At 53.3% G+C, this 17947-nt stretch overlaps 4 protein-coding genes across 4 annotated transcripts; 3 read left to right on the plus strand and 1 right to left on the minus strand.

Annotated features, from left to right (window-relative positions):
- Positions 1–1278: 1278 nt before the first annotated feature.
- Positions 1279–2480, plus strand: GUITHDRAFT_114808 (hypothetical protein; the record flags this gene model as incomplete). The annotated part of the gene is made up of 3 exons (XM_005826072.1): positions 1279–2275; positions 2323–2379; positions 2425–2480. 3 exons carry the CDS (start codon positions 1279–1281, stop codon positions 2478–2480), a joined length of 1110 nt encoding a protein of 369 aa, XP_005826129.1.
- A 287-nt stretch (positions 2481–2767) lies between these two features.
- GUITHDRAFT_89189 (hypothetical protein) lies at positions 2768–5581 on the minus strand (the record flags this gene model as incomplete). The annotated part of the gene is made up of 2 exons (XM_005826073.1): positions 5268–5581; positions 2768–3374 (listed from the first exon to the last, which is right to left on the minus strand). Exons 1-2 carry the CDS (start codon positions 5558–5560, stop codon positions 2768–2770), a joined length of 900 nt encoding a protein of 299 aa, XP_005826130.1. The 5' UTR covers positions 5561–5581.
- A 4935-nt stretch (positions 5582–10516) lies between these two features.
- On the plus strand, positions 10517–10747 carry GUITHDRAFT_76648 (hypothetical protein; the record flags this gene model as incomplete). Its single annotated transcript, XM_005826074.1, has 1 exon — positions 10517–10747. A coding segment is annotated over one exon (231 nt), but the record flags the coding sequence as incomplete, so codon positions are not given.
- Positions 10748–12199: 1452 nt separating this feature from the next.
- Positions 12200–12565, plus strand: GUITHDRAFT_55510 (hypothetical protein; the record flags this gene model as incomplete). The annotated part of the gene is made up of 1 exon (XM_005826075.1): positions 12200–12565. A coding segment is annotated over one exon (366 nt), but the record flags the coding sequence as incomplete, so codon positions are not given.
- Between the last annotated feature and the right edge of the window lie 5382 nt (positions 12566–17947).

The following is a 17947-nucleotide window of genomic DNA, read 5'->3' on the forward strand; positions in this document are numbered from 1 at the left end:
CGCACGAGCTCATCAGGAAGAGAGAGAGGGCATGTGGAAGGATAAAAATCAAACATGGAGTGAGGCTGGGCATGTGTATGGCGGGATCTGGGAGCAGGCCTTCCTCCTGTGGTCCACAGAGCTGGGAAATAGCATTGCTCCTCATGGATGAAGCGAGCTGGGATGAGGAGGGATAAACATACGATAACACGATTGAGAGAACTAGCTGTTGAGTGCAAGAAGATGAGAAGTCATGTGTGCAGGTCCCACAAAGTTTCCACCAACCCGGTGAGGAATAATTCGAAACGAAAGCAGGCGCAAAAACTGGAAGAGGAGGAGGAGCAGGAGAGTACGGAGGAGGCAGGGCAGAGAGAGCATGAGGATCAAGTATATTGAGAGGAGGAGAGGAGGAAGAGCCGATAGCCAGCGACAGACGATGAGGAGGAGGCACATAAGCCAGAGGATCCTGCCGGCATGCAGGGAGCGGCGGCGCGTGGAAACCCAAGGGGGTGGTTTAATTCGTTCGGTGGGTACTGCTCATTGATGTGGGTGGGGGGTGATTCAATAGTGCTGATTACCCCACAAAATATTGGAAATTTTACGGGTACTTAGTCATTCAAGGTGGTAGAGATCCAGAATCTTCTTAGTTAATCGGGTGGGGTCATGAGATGACCGGTGATGTACGAAGGGCTCTCTCATTCGGAGTAGGGGTACATCCTCCCTGCTTCCGGATTACGAAGGGGGTGGGTGGTTTGCGGTGATGGGTGCTGATTGGAGGCCCGCCTCAGAGCAAGGACGATGACAGGAGTTGCCATGGCGAAATTTTGTTTCAAGCTCCTCCTCCTCCTCCTCCTCCTCCTCCTCTCCCTGCCCCCTTCGAACTCCTTCTCCTTCCTGCCTTCTGCTTCTCCACTGATCTCCTTGCCTATCCACTCGCCTCTGCTCCCATTCTCTTCGTGTCCATGTCCTTGCCCTGGATCCGCCACATTGCTGAAAGCCGTATCCTCCTACTCGAGCCATCGAGGGAAGCGGAACCATACCTATGAGGAGACAGGACGAGCTGGAGAAGACTTGAACCATCTCAAATATCTCTCCAAGGTCCAGCTCAGCGGAAGGAGGAGCGAAGAATTTTTTACCGACCCTCTCGGAAGGTAGGGTGTTGTTCTCCATGTCTCCTCTCCTCCTCTCCCAGTGCATGGCTGCCGCTCTTGCTCTTGTCAGTCTTTCAGTGAGCGATGCTGCTACAGGTCAGTGGTCAACACCCCTCTCATCCGAGCGTCAACCGTCACCTTCCCGAGCATGGCCGCGCTCCGAGCTCGCCCGCAAGGGATCCAAACTGTCTATGGAGGGCTCTTCTACGGGCGATATGGCACGTTGACGCACAGAGCAGCAGAAGAAGCGCATGCAGTGCTGGAAGAAGGTCACAAGTCATGCGCCGTCAGCTCAGGGAGAGCAGCCATGGTCTGTGTCTTGATGGGGCTGCTGAGGAAAGGAGATGTAGTGCTGTACTCGTCTGATATCACCCCTGCTCTCAAGAGTTTCTTGTGCGTCGAGATGAAGAGGTTGGGAGTGACGAGCGTCTCGTTCCAAGCTTCCTCCTCCCGAGACGCCCTGCTAAGTCAGCATGGGCCGGACCTCGATCGCGCTCGCATGGTGTTGGTTGAGACTTTTTCGCCCTCCTCCCCAGCACTCGCAGACGTCCCCATGCTGGCAGAGCTCTGCCGCCAACGTCAGTCGCTCCTGGTGGTGGACAACACGTGGGCCTTTGGCTGGGCTCTGCAGCCGCTGAAGGAGGGGGCGGACGTCTCTGTCGCGTCTCTCGGCCCCCTGGCTGGCGATCAGGAGTGGGACCTTGGGATGGTGACCAGCAGGAGGGAGCTCTGGCCAAGGATAGTGAGCTCTTGCAAGCGCCTCGGCCTCGTTGCCTCCCCTGAGCAGACGTACCAGACGCTGCGGGGGCTGCGGACGCTTCCGCTGCGCATGCGGCAGCAGGATCAGACGACGAGAGCAGTGGTGGAGTGGATGATGGGGGTGGAGCAGGTGAGTCGGGTGTTTCATCCCATGCTGGAGGGAGGAGCGGCAGAGAAGGGATTCACAGGCTTCCCACCGATCCTTAGCTTCTGCCTCTCCAGCGAGAACTCGGAGGAAGAACAGGTCGAGGCTCTGGTGGAGAGTCTCAAGAGGTTCAGGCTGGGATGGGACGGCAGCGTCGGAGGAGAGCTCTCTTTGGTATGGCCTGTTGGCCTCGTGTCGGACTGGAGGAGGGAGCAGAACTTCAGGAGGCCGGATGAGTCCGGTGATGGTACGTGGGATGTGGTGGGCAGCAGCTGAAGCCTAGAACAGGTGAACGGGGAAGGATTCTCTTGTACATCGGGCTGGAGGAAGCAGGCGATCTGATAGGTGAGCATCTGACTTGAGTTGCTGGGAGTGCTGACGGGACAGCAGAGGATTTGAGGAGAGCCTTTGAATGTTTGCAAGAGATACAGGATGGTAGGACATGACGTGACGGGGGACGAACTAGGACCTTTGCCAGAAGGCGAGCTGACAAGCATCTGTAAACTAGTTGTACAATAACAACATCTGCTGTGGTACCATGTGTTTTAAAGTCATGAGCGCGATGAGAAAAGGTCTCATCGTTGTGTTTCAAGACGACGGTCTGCCTTGCCCTCGGCTCATGGCTGGCCCGCGCACGATTGCTGGTTCTAGCCGTCCCACCAGCGCTCTGGCTCGTAGGTTCCCAGCCTCCGCAGCTCTTGTCAACCAGGTCTCGTACCTGACAAGCAGCAGGTCACGTGTCAGTCACGAGAGATTGCATCACGCACTTGGCCGCGTCTTCTTTCACTCCCCTCCCCGAGCTGTAACATAGCGCCACGTTCATCATCCCGTCCGCGTCGCCCTGCTCCGCTGCTCGTTCGAACCACAGGAACGCCTCCTCGTCGCTCCTGGGGACCCCGATGCCGTACTGGTACGCGATCCCCAGGTTCACATTGGCCTTGACGTCAGCATCAGCTGCGATCATGTTGAGCTCGACGGCCTTGGTCAGGTTCTTCTCCACCCCCACGCCATCCTGGTAGCAGCGAGCGAGCTGAGCGATGGCCCTCACGTTGACATCGGCTGCTTCCTCGTACAGCCTGAACGCTTCTGCTTCCGACCGCATGACCCCCTTTCCGAACTCATAGCAAGATCCCAGCGCGATGAGCGCGCTCGACCACCCCCCGTCCGCACTCCTCTCGTAGCACTCAAACGCTTTCTCCCCGTCGCACTCGGTCCCCCTTCCCAGCTCGTAGCACATCCCTAGGAGGAACCAGCCTTCTACTGACCCTCCCTGTGCAGCAGCTGTCAACCACCGAACCGCCTCTTCCTCCCGCTGCTCCACCCCATCGCCGTGCAGAAAGCTTCTCCCCAGCTCTAGCAGAGCTCCTACGTCTCCCTGATCAGCTGCCTGCCGCAGGAGGGCCTCGACACTGGAGCAAGGGTCCTTGGTGAAGGAAGCAGCGAGGGAGGGCGAGAGCTTCAATCGCTTCAGCACCAGCGCCATCTCCACCTTCGCTCCTGCATGCTCCTTGGCACTGGCCCTCTCAAACCAGGACAACGCACTGAGCTTCCTCCACCTCCCGTGTACCCACGATGGGAACGCGAGACGTTCAGCAGCCTTGAGCTTGCTTGTCTTGTCCTTAGCGCCGAGTGAACCCGGGGGGCAGGCGAGGAGGCTCTCGGAGGAGCTCTCTAGGAAAGACTTAACGCTGCTGCCGCAGAGGGTCACCATAAGGACGAGCAGCAGCAGCAGCAGCAGCAGCAGCAGCAAGTGGAGGAGGCAACAGGGCCCTCACCTGACGACGTTGGTCCTGTGCATCTTGTGATTGAAGGCACGGGAGTACTTGACAAAGTCCGCGAGGAGCTCCTGGGTGAGGTCATGCTCGGTCCTCGGCACCCAGGAGGGAGGGAGGGGGTCTCGTCCTTCGAAGTACTTCCCCAGCAGGTATTGAGCTGCTACCATTGAATCGTGCTTTGCGGCTTCCAGGTACAGCTCAGCTGCTGCGACACTGTACTCCAACCTGGTTGCCGCGGCATCCTCCAGCTGTTCTCTCAGCTCGAAGACTCGCTCAGAGTACTTCTGTCGGAACGACGACATGCGTCTCCTCGCTTCCTTCCTGCCCTTGCTGGAGTGCGAGAGCTTCACTTCGGACTTGCCGAGGGCTTCAGTCTCCTGGTGCAGTCGCTCCTGAGCAACCAGCAAGCTCCTCTCTGCGCTCTCCTCACTTCGCTTCAGCCTGTCCATGGATTGTTTGATGTTGCTCGCCATCTCCATCTTCTTCTTCGCACTCTCAGCCTGCATCCTGGCCTTGAGCTCGTCAGCCTCTGCTCGCAGCCGATCCATGCTCGCGACCGCGTTGTCGATCTTCCACCTGCCAGCGTCACAGCAGCGTCAGCGTCAGGCCCCACACGACCGAGTCATACTTCTGGAACTTGAGGGCCTTTCGCGCCGCGTGCACCTCTTGTTTGAGTTTGACCACCCGTGACCTTGACATCCGCATTGACCGACTCATCTCGATCGGGGAAGTTGCCTTCTGCATCACTCCGGTACGCACATACCTTAGGAGCTGCGAGGTCTCGAGCTCCTCCTTCAGCTGGAAGCTCGTCTCATCATGCTCCTCTTGGATGTCTTCCTCGCTCTCTTGAGAGCTCATGATAGACTCCATGCTCTCTGTCTCATACACGTTTGCAAACATGTTTCGCACCCCCACCCCCACTTTCCGCAGCACAGCAGTGAGATATACCAAGAACAACTCGTAAGACATCGCCTTCATCTCCATCTCTCCACGAACTCGCTGAATCTTCTTCACCAGCGCTGCGGCGCTCTCTTTTGATATCAGGCTAGGGATGATTGCTGCATATTCCTGCAGCACTTTGTAGAAGAGACTGGAAAGAGCGAGGAGTGAGCGAGAGCCGGCAGGATCTTGACTCACCTGAAGTTCATACTCATTAACGACTTGCCTCCATAGCCCAGCTCGATCTTTTCCAGCTTGACAATCTTCTCGAAGAGAGTGCGGTCCTTGCACAGTGAGCGAATCCTCCTGCTTCTCAGCTCCTCCAGCTTGTCCTCGTCTGTTGTAGCAACCTTCATGTAGTAGTTGGCCAGCTCCTGAAGGCACGAGGGTCATTCGATCGCAACTACACCTCCTTGAGATAATACCAACTGAGCCTCTGGTAGCCCCTGGGCCGCAGCTCGCTTCCAATAGGCAGCAGCTTTCTCTGCGTCCAGGGCAACTCCCTCTCCTCTCGCACACAGGACCCCGAGGTTGTACTCGGCGACAGCATACCCTTGTTCCGCGCTTCTCTCCAGCATCTCGACCGCAAGCGCCATGTTCTTCTTCACGTTCATTCCGCTCAGCAGGGCGATGGCGTACGACAGCTGCGCCTGTCTGTGCCCGTTCTCAGCTGCTGCCTTGAACCATCGGATCGACTCCTCGGGGTCGTAGAACCTGGAGGAGCGCTGCGAGTGAATGGCTCCGAGCCGGAACTGAGCGATGGCGCTGCCCCTTTCAGCCGCAAACGACAAGTAGGAGAAGGCTTCCTGCATGTCCCCCTCGACGCCTCTTCCTTCCAGGAAACAGATCCCCAGGCTCACATGCGCTTCCAGGCTCCCGTCCCTGATCGCCTCCAGGAAGTAACTCACCGCTAGCGCCTCGTCCCTGCCCACGACCTCCCCCTCTGATAGAGCAGCCCCAGGAAGTGCTTGGCCTTGGCGCTCCCCCGCGCAGCAGCTTCTTGGCACCACCTGAGCGACAGGTGCGAGAGCTTAGGCAGGTACCTGCCTTGGACGTACCACATGCCCAGGTTGAGCTGAGCCTCCAACAAGCGCATGTCTTGGGCGGCAACATGAGTGATGGGGGCTGGAATGTTCCTGAAGTCGTCAGCCAATGAAGGCGTGAGGTGAAACTGATCTTTGAGGTAGTTGCTGTGCAAGCATCATCATCGTAGAATCGAGGTGCAGTGAGTTTTTGTCTCACCTTGGGAACTTGTCCATGTTCTCGTCAAGGAGCTGCGACAGGGCCAACCAGGCTTGTTTGTATCCCAACGACTTTGCCACGGGGCTGAAGTAGAAGGGGAGAGGACCGCATTCCATCACAACAACAACAACATCCTTCCTGTCCAGGAGCTGCGGATGTTTCAAGTTGATGCCACCGCAGGTGCGATAGATCCGAATCGCCTCATGTCGATTCTGAGCGAAGTTGACCCCGTGCCACAGGGCGTCTGCCACTTGCAACGAGGCCACCTCAGACTGCTCGTGCATGCTCTTCTCTAGCTCCTGCACGCTCTCTCCAACAGCCTTGAGGAAGTCCTCACAGCACATACGCAGGCAGATGGAGAGATGGTTGGGACCTGGAGGGAGGTCCAGAGGGCACGTTGCATCTTCGTCGAAAGAAACAATGATCGAAGATCGCGCAGGCATGTTGTGCACAAACACTCTCCCACCGTAGAGCAACTTCGCCGATTTATCCCCAGCTTGATCTCTCGATGAGTACAAATAAGGTTCCACGTAGAAGGAGCCGCTGTCGAATCTCGACTCATTGGTGACCTTGCACTTCAAGAATGGCCCAACAGGATGCAGCACATGCAACAGCCTCGGCGAGCAGTGGAGCTCGACATCTGTCACCCGCATGATCGCTCGCTCGGAGGGCTGGGCCACCAGAACCGCATGCATCGCCTTCTCCTTGGGTGTTCCTCTCCTCCCGACATCGACCTCAGGCGCTTGCAAGGATGTGACGGATCCTCCTCCTACAGTGCGCAAGGCGTCATAAGGATCCCTGGATATGCTCAAGTGCTGACTCTGAACCTGCCGCTGAGACCCTCTGCTCATCATGACCCCCCTGGATCCCAGTCCTTCTCTCGTCTTGCTCCTGTGGGTCGACAGGTTGTCTCTGGCCTCGACGCTTTCAAGCAGACGAGACGCAACAACCGACACTTCATCTGGAAGAGTCCTTGGCTTCCGGCATTGCTTGCATACAATGTCGCCCTTGGAAACGTTTCTCGAGTACTTGTTCTCGTTCCAGCAGCCGCAGTTGGGGCAGAGATACTGAGTGAAGACTGTCGAGCCCTCGGCACTACTGTCATGCCCCCTAGCAGCCAGCAGGTAGTACTTGAGAGCGTCATTGGCATCCTTTTTCATCCCGATTCCCATGTGGTTCAATCGTCCCAGCTCATAGGCAGATTCGTATATCCCGTTCAAAGCCGCTCGTTGGTGCCAGGACGCGGCTTCTGAGTAGTTTGGAAACTTCATCTTGGAATGTGAGGGGACCAGCCATGATACAACAGAAGGCATGTGATGAAAGACTTTGGCTTGCTTTGTTCTCATCGCAGTCGATTGACTGCATGCCCACGTTATGACCGAAGGCAATAAATGCCAACGTAATCTCCTATCAACCTCGACAGGGTCAACAGGCTTGATTCCTTGCGAGTACATCACAGCAACTTTATGCTGCGACAAGGCATGTTCTTGTCTGGCTGCTTTCAGGTACCATCCCATGGCTTTTGCCATCAGCAGACCCCCCTCGCCGACATCCTCCGCTGCCTCACCTGCTTCATCTCTGGCATCTTGTGCCTTGACGTGCGCTGCTGACTCGGTTTCAAACCTCCATCCCAGACGAAACTGAGCCTCTCTGTGGCCCAACAGTGCTGCCTGTATCATCCACTTCCATGCTGATTCGGTTTCCCTACGAGACTTGTACCTAGTCAGAGCAAGTACCTGACGGGCAACAGTCAGCGCGCGCAAGACATGCTGCAACGCTACCCCTAGCTGGTAAGATGCTTCAGCATGGCCTGAAGAGATGGTTGAGACTTATCCTTCAGCAGTTGTAGCATCACCTTCGTTCGCAGCTTTCTTGAGCCATGCAGCAGCCTTCTTTGCGTCTTGCTGGGGCGACCCCTGTCCTCTGAGCCACATGTTGCCGAGCTCGAAGCACGACTCTCTCTGCGCATGATAGCAGGGTGAGGGAACGTCAGAAACCGACGGGCAGCATACATGTCCTGAAGAAGCAGACTTTGAGAACCAGAGAAAGGCGGACTTGAGGTTCTTTTCTTGACCAAGGCCATGGAGGTAGCACTTGGCCAGCACCTGACACTGCAAGTCAAGGCTGGCGAAGGACAGGAAGCAGCAAAGGTAGGTTTTCTTCCTACGTATTGGGCCTCAACGTCCCCTTTCTTGGCTTGAAACCAGGCGCTGCTGGGATTGATTGTCATCCATGCTTGCTCTGCTTTCTCTGACGACATGACTCCAACCTTCTCTGGCAGGAGACGGACGAATCGGCAACGTGCTAGAGCTGGATCACCCCATCTCTCCTCAGTCTGCCTTGGATCAGGCCGTGTCGCCTCCTGGAGGCTGGGATGATCAGGTAGCTAACGTAGTCTAACTGGTTCGAGTCCTCAAGCCTCTCATGATGTCAACGTCGTCGAGCTCTCATGTCCAGTGCTTCACAGCTCTCGTCATCGACCACGGCTGAGAGCAAACAGTTGTGTCATGCATGTGACCAGCATGCTGGTGTGGTGGACTCAACTGCCCGGCGTTGAAACAACCCGCTTTTCAACCCGCTCGGCTGCCCCCCCCCCCCACTGGCTCGGAATCACTTTAGGGCCGGGGATGAGGGGTGAATTCAACCGGATGATGGTGAAACGAACAGCAGGCATGGAGGAGGTCAGGGAGGGAGGATAACGCTTGTTGCTGCAAGGCTTACGAGCTTCGCGTACCCTGTGCTCGTCAACCTCATTCCAGATTCCTCTGATGAGGTACAAAGAGACGAATGCCAGCATCGAGACATTCAGAAGCGATCAAGCACGCTCATGCCCCTGCATAGCATCTGGGTACTGTGATCTTTCATTCAACCCTTTATTCGTAGCCAGCAAGTCAGTCTGCTGTATGTACTTCTTTGAGATTCAATGGCTCGTCCTATACGTGTACTGGGGTCACTACTCGTTGCAAGGAAATCAATCAGTTTAGCAAAGTGTAGATCGATCACTCATCGGATTACGTGCTTATGCTTGCGAGCGTTTCAAGAGATATCTTATTATCAGTCGCAGCTTCTCAAGTTGGCCTATGCAAGTTTGCTTTTCCTTGTAAAAAGCATCTCTGCGTCTCTACTCGGCTCGCTAAGTCATTATTTTTCTTGCACAATGCCCTATCGGCCATGTTTCGCAGCCTAGCAATCGAATTTCAACCATGGCAAACCATTCCCACGAGTTTCCTATAAGACACTTTCTCCTATTTATTTTGCATTTCGTTCAATGGTTGCCTTGTACTCCAAACTTGTTTCGTCCAGGCCTTAATTTTCTCCCCGTAGCTGCTACGCCTGAATTATGATACTTCTCGGCGCGATCACTCACTTCTTGAGTTCTCATCGTTGTGTCCATCATCCCGTTCACCGTCTACCTTCCCATCTCATGCTGCTGCATGCCGCTTCATCGCATGCATCTACCATGCTGGTCCTTGATACATAGCCTCATTGATCGGAGATCGCGAGGGTTCCGGGACATACGACCCTCCAGTGGACGTAGACTCAATCTGTACGATCTTTACTTCATACAGATAAAACAAGTGAAACATTTTGTACCAAACAAAGAAATTTTAATAACTCTAAAACTTCAGCAAAACTTTTTTGTCCGTACATATAAGTATAATAGCGCAAGAACATCAGTACAACTCTACTACCGCTAAGGTCACCATTTCAGAGCTTTTCTCCTCCACCCCTACTTCTTGCTGCACCCCTATGACCCTCTTATACTACCCCCCACCAAATGGTTTTGACCGTAGATTTAGCCCAGGCTCACCAAATCGATTCCCTGCATTATTCCTCCCCTATGAAATTTCGAGTTTGACTACCCCTGCTACCCCAAGGTCAATTCTCTCTACTGCGCCTGACAACTTCTATTCATCACCCCACCTCTTTGAAATTTCAATGACCCCCCCTCACTACGATGACCCCCCTGTTCGTATAAAAACAACCTCTAGAGAACACCTCCACTGTTGCTTATGGCAGTAACCCCACCCCCAATTCTAAAGTAGTTGACACCCCACCCTCAAAATGATAAGTCATTTTTGTGAACATGCGAAAAAAAAAACATAATTCCTTGTACCCCTACCCCCTCGGAAGAAGCATTACTCCCCGACAATTCCATTCGGCCCCCACACCCTCTAAAATTTTGTACCCTACCCTGCCTTCAGATGTCCTCAGAACACCACCCCCATCCCTTGGACCCCCCTTGTTGTCTGCTGATACCCCCTGAAGCCCTGCTCCCACCCCCAATATCCGCACCATTGGTGTCATCAATACCAGTACTTTTGCCTACCGGGGGTGTGTACTACCCTTTCTCCCCCAGGATAACCCCATATTTCCCCTTCTACCACCCCCTGTTGCTACTGCACCCCAGACCCTCAAAGCGCCATGGCTGCGCTAAGTTGAGGAAGGAGGAATCTTGGGTGCTCGTTCCTTGCGCTTCCTCCTCATCCCCGTCCCCCTTGCTTTCTACGTTCTAATCAAACTTCATGTCGGGTGTCCACCTGTCCGCGGAGGTGCTGCAACGCATCTCTGACAAGAGGAAGGAAAAGGGCAATCCGACCCTGACCATTGAACAAGTGTCAAGGCATAATTCGAAACATGATTGTCTTATTGTGGTCAATGAGATGGTCTTTGATGTTTCTTCCTTTCTCCATAAACATCCAGGTGGAATGTCAATCATCCTCAATCAGGGGGGGAAGGACGTCTCACACATTTTCTTCCGCAATCACAGCAAGCATGCCCACTCTTTCCTGCCAGACTTGTTTTGTGCGGATTTGATTACCAGCAAGAAGCAAGATCTTGATAGGATCACACAGATCGTGAAAGTTAAGGAGATTGCTGCACAAATCGAGTCGCCACGAAAGGATTCCCCGCGAGAAACCAGTGCGTCCTTGGTCTATGACGTTGAGCTTTCGTCTCCCCATGGTTTCGTGCGCGAACGGGTGACGAAGTTTGATTCTCCCAGGAAGTCGGAGCTCGACGAATCTCCTCGATCACAGAGAGACTCAGACTTGGCTTCGGATGACGACAGCACTCATGGAGCTCTCAACTCCCAGTTCTCGGTCCCACCAGTCATCATTGAAGAGACGGAAGCAGAGGTGGCAGGCATGGAGGAGAGTCCGCACAATGCCCTCGATGGGCACATGCTGGAGGAGATTTTATTTGACGTACATTCCGGCCGCTCTTCTCCCACGAATAGGAACCCTAGCAAGAAGATGAATGGCAGCAATGGTAAGTTGGAGAGTGCGTGTCCGTTCATGGCTATCGCCATGGCACACGAAGCGAAACAGCTTGAAAATGGACATGGGAATGGAGAAAGTGAAATCACCCTTTCGAACAGTTTCAAATCAGCTAATGGAGATGGTGGAATTTTGGCTCACATGTCGGGTTCGTTTGGCTCCAGTAAGAAGTTGCCGATCAACATGTTGAAACCCCTTCACTCCCTGTCCTCCTTCTCGCAAAGACACGGCCAAAGTAAAGATGTGGCGATGGAATCACCTCGCTCTGTGAGATCGAAAGAGGACTTGTCTTCATCTAAGGGTGGCACCTCTCACGGGAGGAACAGCAGCAGCTTCAATCATTCTCGCAAGTCGCGTGGAACGAATATCAACAAAGCTGGAGGTGTCTATCGAGGACGAGTGCGTCGAAAGCAGCACCATACACGTAAGAGTCAGGTGCCAGCTGTTGACATGGAAGAGTGGGGAAATCATTCTTATTTCATCGTTACTTCATGGAACAAGATGCTGCAAAAAGCATCATATGCTGATCTTGGACTTGCAATCTATGATTCTGTCAAGGACAACGAGACATTAGAGCCGCTTTTTCGCTTCACAAACAAATCCGTACAGGGAACTAAATTTGTAGACATGCTTTCCAGCATCGTTGAGAACATCACGTCACCAGCTGATATTTATGTGAAGATTGCAGAACTTGCTCCAATGCATCACAGGAAGGGAGTGAAAGGATCCCATATGCCTCTCATGAAAGAAATCATCCTCGGAGTCTTCAAGCATACATTAGGCGAAGATTTTTCTGCCGAGGAAACCAAAGCGTGGATATGGATGTGGTCCTACTTGTCACGTGCGCTCGAGCATTCCTTGGTCGATGTAGGCTCAACCCTCGGCGTCGTTCGGGAGTCATGGGAAATTATTCTGGAGAAATACGATCCTGCACATCTAGGGGAAATGGTTTACGATCATTTGTTCAAGCTCGCACCAAATGTTACCTCCTTGTTCACCAAGTCGAGAGAATACATGGCAATCAAGATGGGAGACATGTTGTGCATGTTAGTATCTTTTGCGGACGATCCAGATAATATGAAGCAGCAAGTTTCCTGGCTTGGATTGCGGCATGTCAACTACAAAGTCAGGCCACATCACATACCATTAATGGGACCTGTCTTCATGACCGTGCTCGCAGAGGCATCGGGCGAGTACTGGACGGAAGAAATGGAGAAATGCTGGGGAATCGTATTCAATATGGTTTGTGAGAACATGTCAGAAGCCATTCAGGATGGCGAGGATTATGCGCTCTCTTTAGAACACACAACGCAATTCATGCAGGAAAGAGTTGATCGATCGGAACTATCCAAAGTCATGAGAACTGAACTCCTTGTTCACTGCCCGTCGCTATTTGAGAAACTTGAGGGCGATGCAGCTTCTAACGAACGGCGCAACAGCCTGTTGGAAAGGACTAAAGCATTGCGAACTGCAAGTACCACGAGCAGTATAGACAGAACTCCCAGTACTCAAAGAGATAATCAAGTTGATCATGGGGTATAGATTACTGTTCAGTGCTTGGAAGCTAGTCACTGATGAGTTTTGTGCAGGTCTCTCATCTTATCTCATCCAGCGCAACTCGCAGAAGAGACTCAGTGCTTGATGATGCGCACAACTCATCGTCTCAGAGTAGGAAGTCAGTGAAATCGAAATGCAGAAAGCTCACTTCAGTGGCAGGAGGCAGACAAACACGTTTGAAGTCTACCTTTACTCCAGTTGCGAGCTGTGAATCAGACGTTGAAGCTCAGGTTAGATGTTTTCTTCATGCCTTCTTCGGTTGAAACATGTATATCCCAGGAGGAGTTCGCGATCTCCATTTACGACTTTACTGTGGAGGTTGCTCAGCTGGTTTGGGAACCTGAGAAACAGCTTGAGCAGATCTTCGTTTATGCGCCAACCTTCTATGCATGGTCTGCAAGATAGCTCTCATTTTAATTCTGATGAGCATGCCAGTGGAATGAGGAGCGAGCATTTGAAGGCTATCGCTCAGTCCTTGGAGAGCGGAGTTGCTAGTGTGATCGGAGAGGAGTGAGTTGAATCTGATCATGGTGTTGAGAAGGCTGATGTTTTTTTCTGCAGTTGGGGTGAACACATGAGCGACTCTCTCAGATGGGTTTGGAAGATGATCAGTGATGTGAGGAGCTGAGACCTGTTTTGACGCGACCTGATCCCCTTGCAGTCACTCTCAAGTGAGCTCGACGGTTTGCGCGAAAAGAGAAGTGAGATCGTCTTGCATCAGTGGCAACACATGAAAGATAACGTCGATGTCGAGGTGAGAGCGAAAGATGATTCTTCTCATTCCCCCCGTACTGAACTTCTTGCTCACAGTATCTTGGAGAAGTCTTCTGGAAGCACCTTAACAACATCGTACAGTCGTGCTAAAATATTCGCTTGTCGCTGACTTGAGATGTTTGCAGTCACCGGAGCAGACGCATCTCTTCAGAAGATCTTTGCGCATGTGAACCTTTGCATCTATCTGGTCTTTTATATTTGACCTATGAGGTCTAGGTGGGGGAGTCTCCTGTTTCATATCATGGACATGCTCGTGGTCAGCATAACCGAGCCTGCTGTAATGTCCACCTGTATGGATACAACGTGTTGAGAGATGCGGCAGGACTTTTTCGATCAACTCTTTGAGTTGACCTTGAGACATGTGCGGTACGGAGTTCGATCGGAGTACCTGAATCCCTTCGGACAAGCTCTCATCTTCACCTTGCAAGATGTGATGCGAGAGATGGGTTGTTGGCCATGGTGTGATAGAGTGAACAGATCATGGAGACTGAATTTGATGAAAAATCAGAGAAGGCATGGAAAGAGGTGATTCGGCTGATAATGCGTTCATCAGAAAGTCATCGTAATGCATCGAGTCAGGTGTGGAAAAAAGCGGCAAACAGCATGGCAAGGGGCCTGAACATGGGAGGGAATGCGATCACGCATGCATTGGTGGAAGGAAATGCAGATGCGCTCCAAGAGGCAATCAGCTCTGCTCCTCGGAGCAAGAGAGACGAGTGGTTATGTCAGGTTGATAGCGACATGAGGAGAATCGTTGCGAACATGATCGGTTGGCTGTCAGATTGATATCAACGGAGCAGTGATCTCTCCACTCTACTGGGCCTTACACGACGGGAAATACTCCATCGTCGAATTCATCTTATGGTAGAGATTCAATGTCTCGCATGAACGGCTCTGACTGACTGCAATATTCAGCGACTTGTTAACCATCCGTGCAGACATTCACGGCTACTACTACGGCAGAGAGGTGATAATGAAGTTGAGTGATGCGGCATCCTGCATGCTGACACCTGCATGACAGAATCTGTTCAGCTACCATGAGAACCTGGTAGAGGAACTTGGCCGTGAGTGCCCGCACTTGATGTGCACACTACTTGATGGCCTTCTGTGGCATTCGAAAGAGAAACTTCCCGGCAGAATGGTTCCTTTGCCATCAGTATCAGAAGGGTCAAGGTTTGACGTTGCCGTCGCAGGTCCGCGTGAACTACTACATCCGTGATATCTACGGGGACCCCGACCTACAGAAAGATCCCTGGAGCTCACCCTTGGCACACCTGATCAACTTCGGTGCGGCGAGCGAACGTTGCTGCCCGAGTTCCATCTGACATACTGTATGTACAAGGTGGGAATGACGTGTTCAAGCACCCTGTTGTCCACAAGACTCTCGATTTGAAATGGAGCAAGTTCGGGCTGAAAGTCTTCTGCCTGAAAGAATGTGTCTACTTTGCCATGATCGTCTTCTTCATGATCGGATACGTGAGGGATGAAACCCTCTGCGATCCTCAGAGTGAAGTAAGTCGACGCCTGCTCCTCTTGCGGGACTGACCCGCTCTCCAGACCATGAGGCTGGTCCTGACAGTTTTTGCGAGCTTGACTCTCTTCGCTCAAGTAGAGCATCGTGCTATTATTTCTGTCAACTGACTGTCACTGCAAGGTCTACGTGGCATTTTCCCATATGAGGAAAAATCTGATGCTTCCCTTCTCGTTCGGGCCCTTCACGTTTATCCTCCCGAGGTCAGAAGAGTCTCATCGTGGGATGAGAGCATCTGACTGGCCTGCAAAGGACTTTTGCATCCTCGTGGAACCTGCTGCGAGTGGTGTCTTGCTCGTTGATTCTGGTTTCCTTCGCCGGGCAGGTGATGACTGGAGAGGAAATGAGACGGACAAAGGCGCCATGAATGGAGGGGGTCAAGCTAGGAGCAAATATGATGGAAAGTGGGGGGAGGAGGGTTTAAGCCAGCAGTGAGAGATTGAGTGGGAAGGAAATTGAGAGGAGGGGAGGACTTGGTTGACTTGAACAAGAATGATAGAAATCTGCCGTGATTGGTTATGTTGAAGCCTGACTGAAACTGCAGCATGAATGCAATTCCTGCGACAGCGCCGTCATGAACTGTACAGATGTCACAAACACTACAGGAGGTTAATCGCGATTCTGCTCACCTGCCTGCCATGTTTTGACTGGTCAACAGCTCGAGAATTCTTCGTGTCTTCGTCATGGTCTCTGCTTGCTAAGGCGAAAGGAGACGCGACGACCTCTTCAACCATCTCTTCAGCCAACGTTAACGACAACAGAACATCGCTCGCTATCGCTGCTGTTTTGCTATGGGCACAGATGTTCCAGGTCTCATCTCCCAATCTGCGGTGGGGACGAATTTTTGACTCTGTCTCTCTCTCCTCCTACAGCTCAGCATTCTTTCGACCCCAATGGCAGCGTTCATCTACACCATCGGCATCATGTTTCACGACCTGTCGCATTCGCTCTTCATGATCGTTATCCTCATCTTCGGTATGCTCCTCCTTTTCAACCCCCGCTTTCCTACACGCCTCCTCGTCTCCCTATCTCTCCAACGTTACCGTCCTCGTTCTATCTCCCTCCTCTCCCTCCTCTCTGCTGTCATCTATCTCCCCTCATCTACCTCCATCGCCCTCCCCTTGGTATTGCCTCGCAATCCTTCGGCTGCCACCCTCGTCCACCGGCTCCCTCTGTCTTGTTCCTCTCACCGTCTTGTTTCAGGATTTGGCTCTGCTCTTACTCTCATCGACGATCCTCCTTTCGATGAAGGATGGGACCAATCAGTTGTAGTCCTCCTGCAAGAGGTCGTCCTCTTCCTACCCTCCCCCTCCTCTCGTTCCTCCTCGCTCCCTCCCTCGCCCTGCTCCCTCTCCCTGCTCCCTCTTCCTCCTTGTGAACACCCTCTCCTGCCCAAGACCGCCCGCCCCCTCCCCCTCCCCCTCCCCCTCCCTTCCCGCCCTTCCTTCTGGCTCCCTCCTCCTCCTTCCTCTCCTCGTCGCGCTCTCTCTCTCTCTCTGCTTCCTCCATTCTTCGTGTTTTTACTGCAGCTGAGCAAGACAAACAGGTTCTGGGAGTGGCTCAGCCTTTGTATCCTGATATCTCAGCTCTAACCCGAGCCCTCCTCCTCATCTACGTAACGTAAGATCCTCCTCCTCCTCCTTGTCAAGAGCCTCCGTCCCCATCAATCAGTCCCTTGCTCTTCCCTCTCCTTCTCTCTCCTCCTTCTCTTCCTCCTCAGCTGACAGGCGGGGTAGGTGCGTGAACATCGGGCTGTTGAACATCCTCATCGCCCAGCTGACGATCACCTACGACAAGCTCACCGCCGACAAGGAAGCCTTCGCCATGAAGCACAGGTGAATCAGGATGAGGGGAGGAGGAGAGAATTGAAACAGGCTGGGAGAAAGAATTGGAGAAATGGAAAGAAAGCTGAGGAGGAGGCAAGGGAGAGGAGAGGGGGGGAGTTGAGTACTGAAGTGAAGAATTTGAGAAGAGAAAAGGATGGGTGGGTGACGTTGAATGGCAGAGCAAGCATGTGCCTGGACATTGAGTGCTTCATCCCCTTGTCCTGGAAACGGTAGCTTCTCCTCTCCATCCCTCCTACCCCTCCCCCTCCTCCTCCTCCTCCTCCTCCTCCTCCTCCTCCTCCCTCGATTATCTACGACTTACTCTTCCCTTCACAGGAAAATCTTCTGTGACCTTGGCTTTCATCTTCCTCTTAACTTCACAGCGAGCGACGTCGGTCCTGCAGGAGGAATTCAGGTCACTACCGTCCTCTGCCTCCCCGCTCGCTTGTTCACATCCTCTCACCTCCTTCTCTCCGCTTGCCTGCTCAACCACACGCCCTCCTCCCCTGCCGCCCCTCCCCCCTCCTCCCGCCTCCCGCCTCCCGCCTCCCGCCTCCCTCCTCTCTCCCTCCTCTCTCCTCCCTCCCTCCTCCCTCCTCCTTTACTCACTCACTTCTGATTATTTGGCGTGCAGGAGATCGAGAAGGACACCTGCGAGCGCTACGTCCCGGATCGCATCATGCGCTTCACAGGCGATGCGTCGCCGGAGGATCCCTGGCCGGAGGTCCAGTAGAAGGAGGAGGCACGAAAGTTCAAACTCATGTGTATAAATTGTGTTGTACTTCTAGGAATCCCTCACCCTCCCTCTTCCCTTTCCCCTCTTCCCTTCTCCCTCTCCCATGCTCTTTTTTCGCTGCTCCTGCCACCCAACAATTCCTTCCTTCCTCCTCCTCCTCCTCCTCCTCCTCCTCCTCCTCCTCCTCGTCAACCACCACCAGCATCATTCGGCTTGCTAGAAGAGGGTGTAAGAGTACTCCATTTATTGCATGC

This window comes from Guillardia theta, assembly GCF_000315625.1.
Source record: "Guillardia theta CCMP2712 unplaced genomic scaffold GUITHscaffold_78, whole genome shotgun sequence".
In the NCBI taxonomy this organism is placed as follows: domain Eukaryota; class Cryptophyceae; order Pyrenomonadales; family Geminigeraceae; genus Guillardia; species Guillardia theta.